Genomic DNA, 17,543 nt, shown 5'->3' with positions numbered 1-17,543 from the left:
TCTAATTTATAGAAACATTATTTTTGGAATTCATGTTTATGAATTTAATCAATGCAAGCTTTTTTATGAGTCTTCTTTAATTCATTGGAAAGTTTTGTATCCATAAACACTTTTATGCGCTCCCTCCTTTTATTTATTTCCTTTCATTTATTATTTGCTTTTTTATGATCTTAATGTGATCTCCATTTAAACTTCACGTGCTTTTATATGTTGGTTTCTTATGTATGATATCTCATGTAAATTACTGAACCACACTGTGTTTTGTTACTTGGAAGACTTTGTTTACCGTATTTGTTACTATTGCAATAAACACATGATTTACAGTCTCTTGCGCCCTCTGTTGGCACCTTCATGAATTACAGCGCGCTCTTACGTCCCCTTTTGGCAGCTCTATGAATTACAGCGTCCTCTTGCGCCCTCTGTTGAACTGCTAGAGTTAAACTCTTCCTGCAGTCTCTGCCTGTTATCAGTGAAAGATGGCGACCAGAGTCCTTCAGAAGGCTTGTTCCGGCCTTTATCAGGCAACACACAGGGTCAGGACAAAGGGATGTGTTACCTCTGCGATCAGGTTAGACAGTGTTATCTGATTTACACGCTGTTTAGCGCGTGCTTGCTGCTGTAGCGCGCTGGGCCACCGCTGTATGTGATGCTTCAATGCAGCGATGCATTGAGTTAAAGCGTGACTAACGTTACTCTTACTGATAAATAAATCATACTGTTTAAAATCTCTTATCATTATGTTCCTATGTTTGCGTAAGCAGATAAAATCGATGAGAAATGCACAGCAAAGTAAAGCACAGACACGAATCTGCTGCTCAAGGTCAAAATTCAGTCATGCAACCTTTCATTGTTGTCTTCTTCGGGTGAAGACTACTATAAATAGGTTGTACATTCAGGTTTATTTTTTATGTGTTGATTGCTTAAAGTTTATAATAGTTAAACGTAGATGTTGAATCAGGATGAAGTTTGTATGACTTGCATGCATGCTGATCTTCAGCTGGCTGGCAGCTGAGCTCCAGTGTGCATGTTTACACAAACATACATCATAATTCCTCTCTAAGATGTTCAACAAAATGTCAGTACTTATATATTTACACAGACATTATACGTGAGGTTATTTGTGCATTTTTTGGTGTTTCAGGTGCCTGTCAGTGTCTAGTAATCGTCATCGAGAGGACAGCTGGTTTAAATCGCTGTTTGTGCGAAAGGTGGACCCGAGGAAAGACGCTCACTCTCATCTATTAGCCAAAAAAGAAGATAACAATTTATACAAAATACAGTGTGCGTTATAATTATTTACCATAAGTCATCTGCCATACAAATTGATCATTGACTCAAATAAAGTGATTGTGCTTGTGTTTTAGTTCACAATGTTAAACCCGAGTGTCTCGAGGCGTATAACAAACTCTGGTAAGTCAAACTTACTGCATTAATGCCATATAACGAGTTGTGTTGAGAAGTTAAGAGAGACTGAACTGGTTTTACTGCTTAAGTTCAGATGAAATGTCCTCTGTCTATTCCTGTCCGTGATTGGCAGTAACATTGGAGGAGTTCATTCATCTGCTCGGTCACGTGCTCTGTAATACACAGACGTCACTTACCCAAAACATGCGTTAAGATAAAGATAATAAAAAATGCGTGTTTGCTAAACTTGTCGGCATTCCCCTAACCCTGCATCCCTTTGGGCCCCCCAAATGGAAATTCATGACATAAAACTTAGAAATTTTAATTAAACAAAGCATATAATTATACAATGTATTGCTGTTGGTTAGTTGCCTTAATTTCCAGTGTCTATATCAGAATTTTTGATAATTTAATGTATTTTATAAAACTGGGGCACCCCTGGCACCATCTTGCGCCCCCCAGTTTGAGAACCATTGCTATAAGCAGACACATTTGGTGTAGATGCATAACACAGACAAAACTGCAGCGGCCCCAAAAAGTATTTGCACACTTAATGTGAAACACCACTCACAAATCGAATTTACTCTTGTCTGAAAACAACTTTTCTTCAAATATATCACAGACATTGTTTCGTCTCAAGATGCACACCAGTCATGTTTATTTCCTATAAAGCTTCTTATAAATCCAAATTTACCGAAAGCCTAATCATGGCTTGATCTTAATCTGGCTTGATATGATTGTGTTGTTGGTAGGGATGTAACGATTCAACCGTGTGTCCCATTAAAAATGCCTGTCTGAAATCGATTTTGAATCATAAGGCTGTGATTCTTTGTTTCATGCACAGCTTGTGCGTGTACTACGGCATTTGGACAGTAGGAAGTCCTTTTCAATCTAAAATCATTATGAGTCGGAGTCGTAACGTGCATTTAAAAAAGCAACAAAATCATTTAAAATATTCTTTATTATCATGAAAATACCTGAAACAATTTGAAGAACAGCGATATAAATATTCCTGTAGACATTTCCTGGAATAGCATTCGTAATGCTACTTCTTCTGTGGCACAAAGGGAGTTTCTGCACGGGAGCGCCCCCTGGCGTTCGGATGTGCCTGGATTTCACCGTAATTCATTCATTGAGAAAACGCGCATTTGCACGGTTAATCGTTACAACCCTAGTTGTTGGACGTGTTTTGGACAGACGCTGAATCAGCTACAGTCACTGAATGATATGTCATTTGTGTTGACAGTGAGGATGTGCTGCCGTCCATCCATAATGACAAACATTACCCGTGTGAGCTGGTGGGCACGTGGAATACTTGGTATGGAGATCAAGACCAGGCTGGTAGGACACGTCACCAGACCCAATTCACTCTCAGGATTAAGTTTAACATTAGACTAATCTTTAACTTTATAAACAGATGATACTTTTATCTCTTTTGTTCGGATGAAAGTATCCGCATGTCGTCATTAATAAAGGCCAATGAAAGGGTTAGTAATAGCATTAGTAACAATTGATGAGTGTGACTGTTGTTAAATAGCGAAATGCTTTGTCACGTCTTGCTGTCTTCATCACCTGTCTGCGGGATATTTAAACTGTGTCAGGCTGAAAACTGTTGAACTTGAGGAAGTAGACTCCTCCATTCTCCATACACCTGAGTCCTCGATTTCTTACTCCAAAATCACTCCTTTATTACACAGTTAGGGCTGTCGCAGTAACTGCAATCTCATATTACCGCGCTAGTGACACGCCAACCGCAGAGGATAACAAGCAACCGCAATAACCGTGGTGTTCACGTTTAATTCATTTGTTAATGTCATACATGTTTGTAAAATAAAGCCCAAAATAAATTGTCAAGAGTTTTTCGTAAATTATTCAGATGTGAAAAATACTAGGCTATTCATGTTTCGTTAAATCATACCGTGAATGTGTGAAATGTACGCAAAGTGAAACTAAAGCCAGATTTATAGTCATGTGTAAGTTCGGCATAGGCTATCCGTAGCCTGTGCATAGCTCTGCGAAGCCTGACATGCACCTTGCAACATTTTTAACAGCGCGTCAGTTCTACGCGGCTCGCAAGCGCTGTGATTGGTCCACCAGAACCCCTCCCGTCAGGTAAAAAAAACTGCGTTATAGGTATTTCTGTTTGCGACGGTGAAAACAAAGAATGGCCAAGTTGAGGAGTGATTTAACTCAAACTGCAACAAAAGTCACTGTTTATTTACTTCCATCATTGCTGGTCTTATAAAATCACACACAACAAGTTGCTGTTTCTTCTTCATTTGTGGGTTAACTTGCCAAGCTTCTTCTTCTCCTCTGACGGTCGCGGTGCTACTGTGGTTACACACGTGGATACTGCCTACCAGCGGTCTGCGCGCGTGTTTGCATGTCGACGACGCAAAAGTATAAATGAAAACTGAGGCGGAACCTACACAGTCGCGGCTACGCCGTAGGACCTACACACAACTATAACACCCCTTAAGGTGACAGAATTAGCGTCGCCCGCCTCTACATACAGTTTTGAAGTTTAAACCTAAGAGCCCATTCACACTGAATGTGTAGCGTGAGCGTCTCAGCTGCATGGCGTGTCCGTTTTTATTTAGGCCCATGTTAGCAGGTTTGACCGTGCACACCGCATGCATGACATGCACGTCTCAGGCGCGCGGCTGGGCCGCACCGAAAACGTGGGCGTGCTAGGAATAGGACCGACGCCTGTTTTTCACGCCACACGCAAGCGTCTTTGAAGCGTTTCCAGACAAAATAGAACACAAAAAGTGGTTTATATGTCAATTTGACACGACTTGTTTGACATAAATGCAGACATGTAAATAAAAACCAACTATTGAATCTGTAAACAGGCTATAGAGCGAAAGTCTTTGTGTATTAAGATCAGTATATGTATGTTTAACATGAAGTAGCCTATTGCAGGTAGTTCATTTCCATACGTCGAACAAGGGCGATCCAAATCACGTGACGTTTTTGTAGTTGAAACCGGACACTTTCAGGTCAGTTTATCAATAGGAAACATACATGTATACAGAATAGGCTAGCAGCAGCAGCGCAGCGTCAAAAATGCTTCTGGTAAGCAAGGGCATAGAAAACACCACGCAGCTGCCATGCGACAGACACCCCACGCATCCGGTGTGAATCGGCCCTAATTGATCAAAACCAATACAAAGCGCCATAATACAACTGATTCAATCTGCTTTAAATAAAAACCTTTAAATTGTTTTTCTTTGTGTATCTACAGCTTTTAAAACAGGTGGCTTTATTGTTAACTGACTAAAAACACAACAACTATCACCTGTCCTGGGCAATAGCATATGCAAGTTTTTCATCAACAAAGTCTGCATGAAACATTATAAACATGCACAGACAGACATTGAGATAAATGCTAAAACCAAAAGAAATAAGACATGAGTGAAGGAAAAGCACACACCTGAACTCCTGCAGTATTGTGTAAAAAACATCCCAGCATGCACCTCGTAATGTTGATCGACAGAATGAGTATACAGAGAATATGATTTGTTATATAATGTGAATTATTGAACTGTTTACATACACAAAACTAAATGATTATCTATACATAAGCCAGTGGCGGCCGGTGACTTCCTTTTTTTGAGGGCGCTCGATGCGAAGTTCGTCACAACATGTATGTAGTCCGTCAAGTTTCTTCTGCATTGATTATTCATAAAATAATGTGGTGCTGTGATCTTCATCTAAGTCACAATAATACACAAACACAATCTGATCGATGTAATGTGTTTAATAGATGTGTATATGAGAATTGTAACTGGATTTGTATCTAATTGTTTATGTAGTGCACTTGTGGAGATACAGAGGAGGATATCCAGCTCTTACTGAAGTCATGAGTAAACTGAAAAATAACAAGGTACCGTACATTACATACACTAATAACACTGAAGTCACACATCTAAGGCTTTAATGATCTGTGATGCTTTATTCTTGTATATGTGGATATAAAATATCTAGCACTGTCAAAAGATTAATCACATACAAAATAAATGTTTGTGTTTGCATTATTTATTCAGTATATGTGTGTGTATGTACGTATGTATACGTATGCATTATAGGCACGTCCTCGTCACGTGTGGGTGAGCTTTTCTAGGGGAAGTACCCATAAAAGGAATATGGGGTCACTAATATGTAACGGGTACCCATGTTCGAATAAAACTTGAGTTTTGGCATGAGTTTGGCACAGAAATACCCCGTCAACTGCTTTTTCGACACTTTGCATTTGTTAAGCATGAGGATTGCAAATCTTTAGCTGTGTTAATAAGTCTGAATGCAGTAGACACCATTAAGTGTGATATTGTGATCTTTCCACAGGAGTTTATGGAGTACAGGAATGAGAGAGGAAAGATGCTTCTGTCTCGTAAGAATCAACTTCTGCTGGAGTTCAGCTTCTGGAACGAACCCGTGCCACGAGACGGACCCAACATATATGAACTCCGCACCTATCAACTGAGAGTTAATATCTCATTTCATCATTACTTCTTCAGTCATGTCATAGTTAACAGATGTTTAAAATGCACCTCACATTAACACTTGCTGTTTTTTGTCATTTCTTGCAGCCTGGTACCATGATTGAATGGGGCAATAATTGGTAGGTAACCTGTTTAATACAGCACATATATCCATCATATACAACTGAATGACTTAAGATCTGAGATTTACTCTACAATTCATTCATCTCACCTTTTGTTTAGTTTTTTGGTCTGTTTAATAGATGATTTCATTCACTATTGCATTTGATTCTTGCGTGAAGGGGTCCTTAAAAAAACTTAAAAAAAATTTTTTTTTACAAGTAATGATGAAAGTTATATTTACAAGGTTTTGTTCTTAGGGCTCGGGCTATTGGCTACCGGCAGCATAACCGTGAAGCAGTGGGTGGTTTTTTCTCACAGATAGGAAGCTTGTATATGGTTCATCATCTCTGGGGTAAGAATATCAACGCACATGTCACGTCATTATTTAACTACTTATTTAACATGAGCTACAATCCTAATGTTGATTTCAATATTTTCGTTACACAGACTTACTGTGCGTTCATACCAGCCGCAAATGAAGCAAATAAATCACACTTTCCATGCGTTGTTGGACGCTTTTACATTTTGAGTTACTTTGTGTCATTCCTGTGTGAAATTTGCGTCATTCGCAATTACATTCGCAAACGCAATTACACTCAATTTCACGGCTTTAAATAGCTTATAGTCTCAATATGTGTATGTGTCACAAATTGAGTAAAGAGCATTTTTTACAATTTACCAGATTGTCTGACCTCTTCACTCACTCCTTTCCTGTTTTTATAAAAGTACGAAGATGTGTCGTACAGCTCCGGGTGACCACATACACGGACGATAATTTCGTCCTCTATTGTTGTTTTGGATTTCTGCCTCAGCTTGCTACATCATTACTACGTCACTACTAGAGCAAGATCCTTATTGGATAACGCGGTTTAGATTTTTGAATTTGTGCGATTCAAACACCCAAAATACTCAATTTGCCAATCAAGTCATTCGCACTGCCTCATTCGTGCGGATCGCGCCACAGGATGTCTATCGCCTCTTTGCATTGACTTTAGATGTATATCACTCACGCTTAATGCTTCATTCGCATCTGGTATGAACGCACCATTAGTATCAAAAGTTGACACTTGTGTGTTAATGTCATGTGTTTTTATAGACACAGACTGTTTAACTTTGTGACGAAATGTTTGTGTCAAGCATACAAAGACCTGCAGTCTAGAGAAGACACGAGGAACGCCGCCTGGCGGCATGAAGGATGGGATGAAGCTGTATATTACACTGGTACATACACGCATCAAATAATAGCAATGACAATACTGCTGTTGAAGTTTATCCTCTTGCTCAGGGCGCTTTGATAGCTGTGATACTTGAGCTGTGAAACGGTTGGTTGTTGTGATACTTGTCCCGCCCTTCCTCCACTGTGATTGGACCGCAGTGTGAGAACTGAGCTTTTCACTCAAAGTTGAATCTCTTTCAACTCTTGACGCTGAATGCAGAAAAAACACACAACGTCGGCTTTTTTGAAAAACGCTGCACTTCCATTGGAAACAATTGAAAACATGCGTCGGCCGCGGGCGTAAAGTTTTGGTGTGCACGCCCCCCCCCCAGTGCATATTTTCAGATGACATCAGTCATGTTGAGTGTATATGAGCAGGGTTTCCTGCAAAAAAATTGTTAGTTAAGGTGGTAGGGTTGGGCGGGGCCAGGGGCGTGGCAATCAAAGGGGGGGGGGCGTATGAGTTATTATGAAAATTAAAATATTTTTATTTAAAACACTCAAATAGTTTCTTCAAAATTAAGCTATGACAGAAAATGAATACATACTAGATTATTAATGAATTAAATGTTTTACCTCTAACGGGAATAGCTGCGTGATGAAGTGAAACTAAAGGGTTAATAAACACAAACTAAAGGAGTTGATGTAGAACATATGGGGAACGATGATAGATAGCATAAATTTTTTTTAAACGGATTATTTCCCACTATTAATTACATTATCTTAAAGGAGTGTAACTACTGTAGCATGTAAATAATGCACATAAATAAAGTGAGCAAGTGCACTCAACAATTATATCAACAGGCACGTGAAACCACGCTTTCTCATTTTGGCCGTGTGGCACGCGTGCCCGCTCGCAGTGTGAAAAGCATCTGCGCTATTCTCAGAGATGCACTGGACGGCCTTTTTTGCAGTAAATGTTTTTTTTTAACAACCTAGTTAAGGCGGTAGGGTTTCCTTGCTTAGGCGGGCCGCCCGAACTGAAAAGTGCTGCGGGAAACCCTGATAAGGAGCTTAGATGCCAAAGCTGTTATACGCCACTTGTCAAAAATGAGATAATGTTATTAACCAAATTCTCAAAGCACGTATACGTTCATAAAATACTTTCCCTTCAAATCCACTTAATCCCGACCTTAAGTCTTTTAGAAATTTGTTGCAGAATCCATCAAGAGTCTGATATTAAATAATGCTTGTTTACATGAAAACCTGTCAGACGCATTTAGAGGCTTTTACATATGTAGTTAACATGATGGTATAGTAAACTTTTCTCATTGTAGCCGTTGTTGTCTTATTTTCAGTGCCTCTCATTCAGCACATGGAGTCTAGGATAATGATCCCGATGAAGGCGTCACCTTTGAAGTAACCTATGCTGTTAAAACCACCACCATCAGGACGTCTGATAGATTTATGTTTTCCAATCAGCTTCATACAAACATGTTTCATGTGGTCATAAAAAAATAATCGTACCAAACCAAATAATATTTTCTGTGAATTTAGCCTTGCATTCTTTTTAAATATATCTGTTTCTTATGTTTGTGCCACATCTACATTGAAATGTATTAAGGATCTAAAATTGAACTCTGCTGTAATACATTATGACTGACAGATGACATGCTTTTAAAATCTGTTGGGATTCATAACATTTTCTTAGTATCAGACAGTATGTTTTTCAAGCTCCAGTGAAATACAGTTTTGGCTTTTTTACATTTTTCAAACTACTAAAGAAGCATGTTGTGCTTCAGGAGATTCACTGTAGCTAATTTATTAAAGTATTTATTGCATATTTCCTGGACTATAAAATACACTTTCAGGTTTTGCTGTTACATGATAAATACAACATTAACTATTGAACATATTTAAACAGATTTTATCCTTGTACAATAACAATCACTTGACTAAAATAAATGCCTTTATTTACACTAAATAAAAATAACATCAGTCAACATCTAAAAGCCATGTTGGGGAAAGCACGTGTATAAAGAAATGACTGTACTCCACTTTAATCATTTATATTTTTATTGCAGGAGTACACAGACTTGCTTTTGAAGTGTTGGGTTGATTTTTTTTGTTGTTGTTTCTGTACAATGTCTTGTTTTCTGGTTGAATAGTTTTTTCAGTTGTATTTTAGTTACAGATTGATTTCCTCTTATGATTTTGCTTTCTTTGTGGTTGTTGAATGGAATTTGGCAGCAGAAAATAAATGGACTGTAACGGTTTAATAAATCAAGCTATATCCTATTCAGTGTTTTGTATCGTGTATTCATGTATACATACAAATAACAACAAACATTAGTTATTTAAAAGGTTTATTACATTACGTGACAAGTAACAAATCTTCAATTTTGAAAAATACTACACACATCAGACGTAACAGTTAAAATACCGATGATCAATGTTAAAAGTTCAATGAGTGTATTGATGCTTATTTTACGGTAGGTGTTTGATGAAATGGAGTTAAACTGTGCAATTAAAACCGATCGATATTACAAACTTCTTATGTGGTTTGTATTATCTCTGCAGTCAGCTCGCAATGTAAACAATATCATAAAACTCTTAAAACATTAGAAATTGTGCACAAAACTAATGCTTAAATTAGTGTAATATGCTTTTAGCCGATGTTCAGTCAACTTAAGTGGCAGCAGATACGGTTATATCTTCTCAAGTTCTTGAATAAGCTCATCAAAACTTGTGACGTACCACGATGCCTTCTCCTTCACCTGCTGCCGCACGACATTACCACCAAATCCAATGAAAGCACTCTGAAAAGAAAATGTTTTTTTTTGTGTGTTAATTTTATTTTTAATATTATTTATCGTTTCAAAGCAGCTTAACATAAAAAAAGAATTATAAATATATAGAGAATAATTTATTGTCCACAAAAAAAAACTCTAATAATGCAATACTACTTTCCTTCGGCTATGAGATGTGCCAACAGGAAAATAACCATGGTTTTATTATAGTAAAAGTTTAGTTACATGTTACTTTTGTGGAATAATTAACATTTTTATCCACCATTTTAATATCGCAAAATAAACCTCAGAAAATAAGGCAACTAAACAACAGCACTACATTGTATCATTTAATATGTTTTGTTGGTAACACTTTACAATAAGGTTGTATTTGTTAACAATTAGTTAATGCATTAGCTAACGTAGACTAACAATGAGCAGTACTTCTACAGCATTCATTCTTCTTCTAAAATCAAGCCGGATAAATGTTACCATTAACTCATTCACCACGAACTAACATGTATTGGCATTAACAAGAATTACTACATGTTGAACAACAACTACTACTAACTGTTCATAGTTTATGTTAGTTAATGCATTTACTTTTTTGGGGGGGATGCATAACAATTAATCGCGCTTAATCTATAGCAGAATAAAAGTTTTTGTCTACATCATATACATGTGTGAACTGTGTATAATAATTATGTATATATAAATATGCACACATGCATGTATAATTTTAAGAAAAAATATATATATTTATATATTAAGTATTTATATATAATATAAATTATACATAAATATACTACTATTTAAATATATACATGCATGTGTGTGTGCATTTATCTATACAAAGTTATAATACACTGTTCACACATATGATGTAAACAAAAACTTTTATTCTACTATAGATTAATCGTTATGCATCCTTAGTGTCAAGGGATGCACCCTATGGGGGGGTGGGGGGGTGGTATGTCAAAATGTTTAAATACCACTGGTCGATGGTTACTGTAATAAAACCATGATTCATTTTCTTAAGGAAACGGTTAGAAGAGCACTTTGCATACTGACAAATTTGATCACATTGGTTTGGTTTTATCATCTCTAAACTAATCGTCTAACTGTGAGTTTGTTTAACTACCTTCATGACAGGTTTTTTTTTCAGTAAACAATGGCTGTTCAGTCTGTTCTTTACACAAACCTACTTCAGTGCAAAAAATTACTTTCTTACTTGGTATTTTTGTCTTATTTTCAGTAAAAAATATTTATTTTCTTGATGAGCCAAATTACCTAGGAAATAAGTCTAGTTTTTAGACAAAAATATAAACTAAGTAAATTGGTCCCTAAAACAAGCAAAAAATCTGCCAATGTAATAAGAAAAAAATTCTTGAAATAAGTTTACTTTTTTCATAAACACTTCATTCAAGATTTTTTTTCTTATTGCATTGGTATATATATATATTTTTTTAGGGCTGTCAAAAGATTAATCGTGATTAATCACATCTAAAATAAAAGTTTGTGTTTACATAACATATGTGTGTGTAGTGTGTATAATTAATATTTATATATAAAAACACACACAGTCATGTATATATTTAAGAAAAATTGGTTATATTTATATATAAAATATTTATATTTCTATATAATATAAATTATATAAATGTTTATACAGTATATAAATGCAAATATTTCTTAAATATACACATGAATGTGTGTGTATTTATATATACATAATAATTATACACATTACACACACATATGTTATGTAAACACAAACTTTTATTTTAGATGTGATTAATCACGATTAATCTTTTGACAGCCCTAATTTTTTTTGTTTATTTTAAACACTAATTTACCTAAAGTTTATATTTTTTGTCTAAAAACTAGGACTTATTTTCTCAGGTCATTTTGCTCATCATGAAAATACATCTTGATTTAAGAATTTTTTGTTATTTTTACTGAAAACAAGACAAAAATACTATGTAAGAAAGTAATTTTTTGCAGTGTGTACTGCTACAAAAGTGGTGCAAATAATTCAATAAATCAGTTTTACAGCGCATTTATCATACACTTTAATAATTATTATCAATGCTGCCTAAAGATGGTTTGGGATATTAGGGCGGTTTCCTGGACAGGGTTGAAGATTAGTCCCAGATAAAAATGCATGTTTAAGCTTTCTTAACTGAAAATCTTAACAGCTTATCAGTGACATCGATTTGTCTCAAGATGCCCACCACAGTATTGTTTTTTTTGTACGGCATGTTTGTAAAAACTACTTATATGGCCTAATATAACTAAGGCCTAGTCCTGGATTAACCTAAACCCTGCCCGGGTAAATGCCCCATGGTGTATATCATAATGCTTTAAAGGGACATTCCACTTTAAAAAAAAGAAAATGCTCATTTTCATTCTCCCCTAGAGTTAAACATTTGATTCTTATAGTTTTGTAATCCATTCAGCTGATCTCCAGATCTGGCGGTACCACTTTTAGCATAATCCATTGAATCTGATTAGACCATTAGCATCGGGCAAAAAATAACCAAAGAGTTTTGATATTTTTCCTACTTTAAACTTGACTCTTCTGTAGTTACATGTACTAAGACCGACAGAAAACTAAAAGCTGCGATTTTCTATGCAGATATGGATCGGACTATACTCTCATTCTGGTGTAATAATCAGTGACTTTGCTGATGTTGCTGATATTACACATTGCCCGAAAATAGTCCCCTTGGTTACTTTCAATGGCAGGGGACTATTTTCAGGTGCTGCGTAATATCACTACGCCTGCTGCAGCCATGTTACAGCAGCAAAGTCCTTGATTATTACACCAGAATGAGAGTATAGCCCAGTTCTAATGGTCTAATCAGATTCAATGGATTATGCCAAAAGTGGCAGCGCCAGACCCTGAGATCAGATGAATGGATACCAAAACGGTAAGAATCAAATGTTCAACTCTAGGGGAGTTGGCAAATGAGCAAATTTTCAAAAAAAGTGGAGTGTCCCTTTAAATGTGTTTTACTACAGTGAAGTACTCACAGCAGGAGGACAGGCCTCAAGATCAGTGGCTCCATCTCCAATCATTACCACATTTTTAAAGCCGTACCGCTCCTTTAACAGACTGATGACTTTACCCTTTCCTCCAGACTCGGCTGTTGGCTGAGATTCATCAAAACCTGCGTATTCACCTGACAGATCCAAACAGACAGAAACGGTTTATTCACGCACGTCAAAGAGTCCTGACAAAGGCTCGTGCGGCTCTTACCGTTAAAGTAAAACTTCAAGCGGTTTGCATAGACGTGATGAAAAGGAATGTCGAGTTGTGATGCTACGTGTTCAACAATACAGCGAAAGCCGCCGGAGATGAGGAAAACCTTCACGTTACGCTGATGTAGCTTCTCGACCAGCTCTCTAAAGATACATAGATGGGATATCCTTTAAATCTCTCATTAGTTTATAACAAACAGCATGTTTACAGATAGAAACCGAGCATTCTAAAAACAAAGATGAACACCAACTTACTTAATACCTGCTGTGAGCTGAGGAGGATGGTCAGTTATCAGTTTGTTGACTTGTTCCCTTGAACACTTAATGATGGACAGACGTTCACTCAGAGCTGTTGTAAATGACACTGATCCACCCATCGCCTTACGTGTCCTGACAACAAAATAATCAATTACTCACACATCAGCTGCTATATGTATTTATACATGCACACACATAAAACAGACAGATATTGGGACAGACTGACTGGTATTGATATAGATATTGAGTTGTCAGACAGATAGACAGCCAGATGGGTACTAAAACAGACAGACAAGTTCTGAAGCAGACAGACAGACACAATTGATAGGGGGGGGGGTGCTGACATTTCTGTGACCGCATCACCGACGCCGCAGAATTTTGCGAGCTCATCGATGCCCTCCTCGCGGATCACTGTGCTGTCGACGTCAAAGCACACCGCGTCTGCGCGACGGAAGAGTGCGCGAGTCTCAGCGACTGTTGCCATGGAGACAGCTGGAAGACAGGAAGCAGCATGCGCAGTGTCACTTCAGAAGAAACTGATTACGTGCAGTAGCAGAATTCAGCAAGAGATCGTCATATAGAATAAAAATAACACGAGACTACCAGAGACGAGAGTGTAATACATTCGTACAGATTTACATCACAGTCTAAAAGTTATGCATGTGTTAAATGCATCCATTCATCCCGAAACAATAGCGAGTTATTGCATCAGCCGGCTTTACGCTTGACAAGAGCTGAACGACAATGTGAACAAATAAAAACCCCTCCAACAAACCTAACAGAACACTAAACATAACTCTGTCGGCATTCAGTTTCTGTACAATTAAGTTAAACACAAAACTGGACAAGTACTGTGAATTCACTGTTCATGCATTTATATAATCATCTTACCTTAACACGCAAGAGACAGAGAAGCACAACTGATATCGCTTTAAAACAATGAAATCCTATCAATCTTCGACATGCGAAAACAGTTGCAGCGGATCCAGCAAACTAAACAGGTCTTGCAACAAACATTTATTGCCTGCTGTTCCAGTCCTCTGAGATGGCCAATCAGAGTACAGTTCCTGCACTTACAAAATGCTCTGATTGGTCTATAGTTTTCCATGGCTATGACAAAACAGGAAATAGAAAGCGTGTACATTTTAATTAAAGCAAAGGCCGTTTGCGCAATGTATTAAATGGATGTAAACACTGGTTAGGGGAGAAACAAAGCATTGAATAAACCGAACTAATTCCTTTGCGAAATGATTCACTGTTTTTAACGTTGTTTCAAACACGGATCCGCATGCTAGTGACATCTGCTGGTGAAAGGCTCGTAACAACGAGTTCTCAGCCAAACATTGCTCTATAATATTACATCAGACTGTTCAATGCTGATTCCAGCCTGACCATGATGAAAACACAGCTAGACCAGCTAATACCAAGCATATGCTGGTTTTAGCTTTTTATTTAGTAGTGTAGTAAATCAAGACTTCACATGATGCTCTTAGCAGTATGAAAAATACAATCTGGGTATAAATGACATACAGAAAGTGGGCAAAGAATCTTGCAGAACACAAATGTGAGGATGTTTCATTTTACATTTCTTGTGTCTGTCCTGTTATCACACTCTTCTATTCTGTCTAATGCTTTATCCATCTGTAACTGTCACAACCATAAGACAGAAAAAAATATTTCAAATACAGTTTTAAATATATTCAAAAATATACAAAACATGGCCAAAAATATTTTTACTGAAAAATGTTTTATTCATCAATACATTTTGTGGCATTATTTATATATTTTAAAATATATTTGAAAAATCAATATATTTAAAAGCATTTATATTCACATGGCACTGGATGAAAAACTTTGTTTTTGTTACAAACCTATCATATCAGGTTTGAAAAGGTTAAAATATAATTTATTTTTAACTGCAGATATATTATACATTATTTTATACATACTTTTTAAACTTTTATATTTTGGCCAGGAACAAAAATATATTTTTTTGCCGTATGGGTTGTAAAAGTAAAAATGTATTTGTTTCCCCTGAAATACATTTAGAAATATATGTTAATATATGAAGGTTAAAACTAAATATATTTCCAAATTCAAAAATATATTTAATTAAACAGTACTTTCTACAAAATGTATTTAGCATATATTTAAAACATTAGCACATTTTTTATTTTATTAGCAGTTCTTTGGTGAACCATGGTTTGTCATTGTTGAATTAATAGTTTTCTAAGAGTAGTGGTGTGTTTGTCTTTACAGTAACTGAGATTGTCCAGATCTCTGTTTATTTCTTCAGGTTTGTCAGGTTTTAGTTGAATGAGATTTATTAGACCAGTGGTTCTCAAACTTATTTTGGCATGCGGCCCCCACTGTGTGACCTGCGTGGTCCCAAAAAAGAAAATTTGACGTAAAATATAAAATTTTAATTAAACAAAACGTATTAAAATATTCAATGTACTATTGTAAGTTAGTAGCCTCATTTTTCTGAGGTTTAATTAAATATAATTCATGGTAAGTTAATGTATTTTAAAAAATGTCATAAAACTTGAAGTTCAGGAGTTAGGTCAGATACCCTTGACAAGTTTTCTTGAAGCAAAGTGTAGCAGATTGCAAAAAGTCCTTGTTGGTTTTGATGAGGAGTTGTAGTTTTGTCCATCTGATTGCTTGTGATTGACGGTTAGTGAAGTGGAAAATTAAATCATCGGTAGCAGAGCCACACCAGCACTCCGGCTCATTTCCCACGAATGTTTTATCTGTCTGCAGTTGCCATATAGAGATACAGCCATTCTGACTAAAAATGTTCAAAAACTGCATAACATCAATGTAAGTAAGAAGTGAAATTCACAATGTTCAACAGTTTGTCTCGTGTATCCGAGTGGGTGAGGAGCAGAAATAAAATTAAACAAAACAGTAAAGAATGCACATAAAAGCACTACAAAGTCACCATTCTGATTAAATGAAAGCACTGATTGGTGATCTTGTTTACAGCACATCTCATTGATTATTCATCTGACACTTACTGTTGGTTATATACTGAGTGTGACCCAATCCAGGTCAAAGGTCAGTCTTTTCTAGGAACATTCAGTAGGTCTTTAAGTCACTCAGTCCATCTTCCCCTCATCTCAGATAACGATACTGAGAGATAACCACTCAATAAGCTTTGTTTATAGAGAAAATCCAGATTCAATCACAGATAAAAAAATAGAGTAGGCCGGAATCTGTTTTATGCATCAAGACTATACATGAAGGGGCGGCTTCCCGGACAGGGTTTAGATTAATCCAGGACTAGGCCTTGGTAATATTAGGACATTAATGTAGTTTTAACAAACATAACTTACAAAAAACATTACTGGTGTGCATATTGAGACAGAACAATAGCACTCATATATGCTAGGATATATCAGTGCACAATGTTTTAAAATTCAAACATAAATTTTAGTCTGGGACTAGACCCAAGCTCGGTCCGTGAAATTACTCCAAAGTAAATAAATTAAAATAATCAATAGTTTGGTTGTAGAAAGTGCAGTTTCAACTAAACAAATCATTCACTAGATATGTTTAAATACTGCTTAATAATAGCACAGACATAACTTAGGAAGATATATGAATGAAGAATGTACGTTTGTTTGGCCCATTAGGATTGTTTAGTTTTAAAACTTGAGCAGCGGGCCGAGTGAAAGGCCACAATGGCCAACAGTGTACCGTTGATCACTCATCACAATAAGTAGGAGATTTAGCTTGAGAACCAGAAAATTGAAATAGATCTTGAGTCCTGCCAAGACGGATGTTCTTTATGTTCCTCAGTTGAGAAGAGATTAACCACAAATACAGATTTTTGTAATAAATATACAGCTGTCTGGTCAAGCCAAGTTCAAGAACATTTGATTGGGTAGAAATAGAGTGAGTGGGGGGGGCATCAAATATAATTGAAGTTAAAAAGGTTGAGAACCACTGTCCTAGATGAGGCATTTACAATGAGAAAAGGATGGGGCCTAAAACGGATCCCTGTGGTACACCATATTTTACATGTTTTACACTGCTATATAATTATTCTGCTCATTCTTG

At 36.5% G+C, this 17,543-nt stretch overlaps 2 protein-coding genes across 2 annotated transcripts; one reads left to right on the top strand and one right to left on the bottom strand.

Annotated features, from left to right (window-relative positions):
- The first annotated feature begins 410 nt into the window (after positions 1–410).
- nipsnap2 (nipsnap homolog 2) lies at positions 411–9,465 on the top strand. Its single transcript, XM_065281738.1, has 10 exons — positions 411–568; positions 1,142–1,281; positions 1,365–1,410; positions 2,651–2,745; positions 5,223–5,293; positions 5,752–5,892; positions 5,997–6,028; positions 6,269–6,363; positions 7,149–7,232; positions 8,526–9,465. The coding sequence occupies exons 1-10, from the start codon at positions 477–479 to the stop codon at positions 8,588–8,590; spliced, it is 861 nt and encodes a 286-aa protein (XP_065137810.1). The 5' UTR covers positions 411–476; the 3' UTR covers positions 8,591–9,465.
- Positions 9,466–9,516: 51 nt separating this feature from the next.
- On the bottom strand, positions 9,517–14,528 carry psph (phosphoserine phosphatase). The gene is made up of 6 exons (XM_065281739.1): positions 14,370–14,528; positions 13,823–13,970; positions 13,476–13,610; positions 13,219–13,364; positions 12,993–13,141; positions 9,517–9,986 (listed from the first exon to the last, which is right to left on the bottom strand). The coding sequence occupies exons 2-6, from the start codon at positions 13,960–13,962 to the stop codon at positions 9,876–9,878; spliced, it is 681 nt and encodes a 226-aa protein (XP_065137811.1). The 5' UTR covers positions 13,963–13,970; positions 14,370–14,528; the 3' UTR covers positions 9,517–9,875.
- Between the last annotated feature and the right edge of the window lie 3,015 nt (positions 14,529–17,543).

Source organism: Paramisgurnus dabryanus, chromosome 8 (genome assembly GCF_030506205.2).
Source record: "Paramisgurnus dabryanus chromosome 8, PD_genome_1.1, whole genome shotgun sequence".
Taxonomy (NCBI): domain Eukaryota; kingdom Metazoa; phylum Chordata; class Actinopteri; order Cypriniformes; family Cobitidae; genus Paramisgurnus; species Paramisgurnus dabryanus.
The sequence above is the reverse complement of the archived record's forward strand: the minus strand, read 5'-3'. Positions and strand labels throughout refer to the sequence as shown.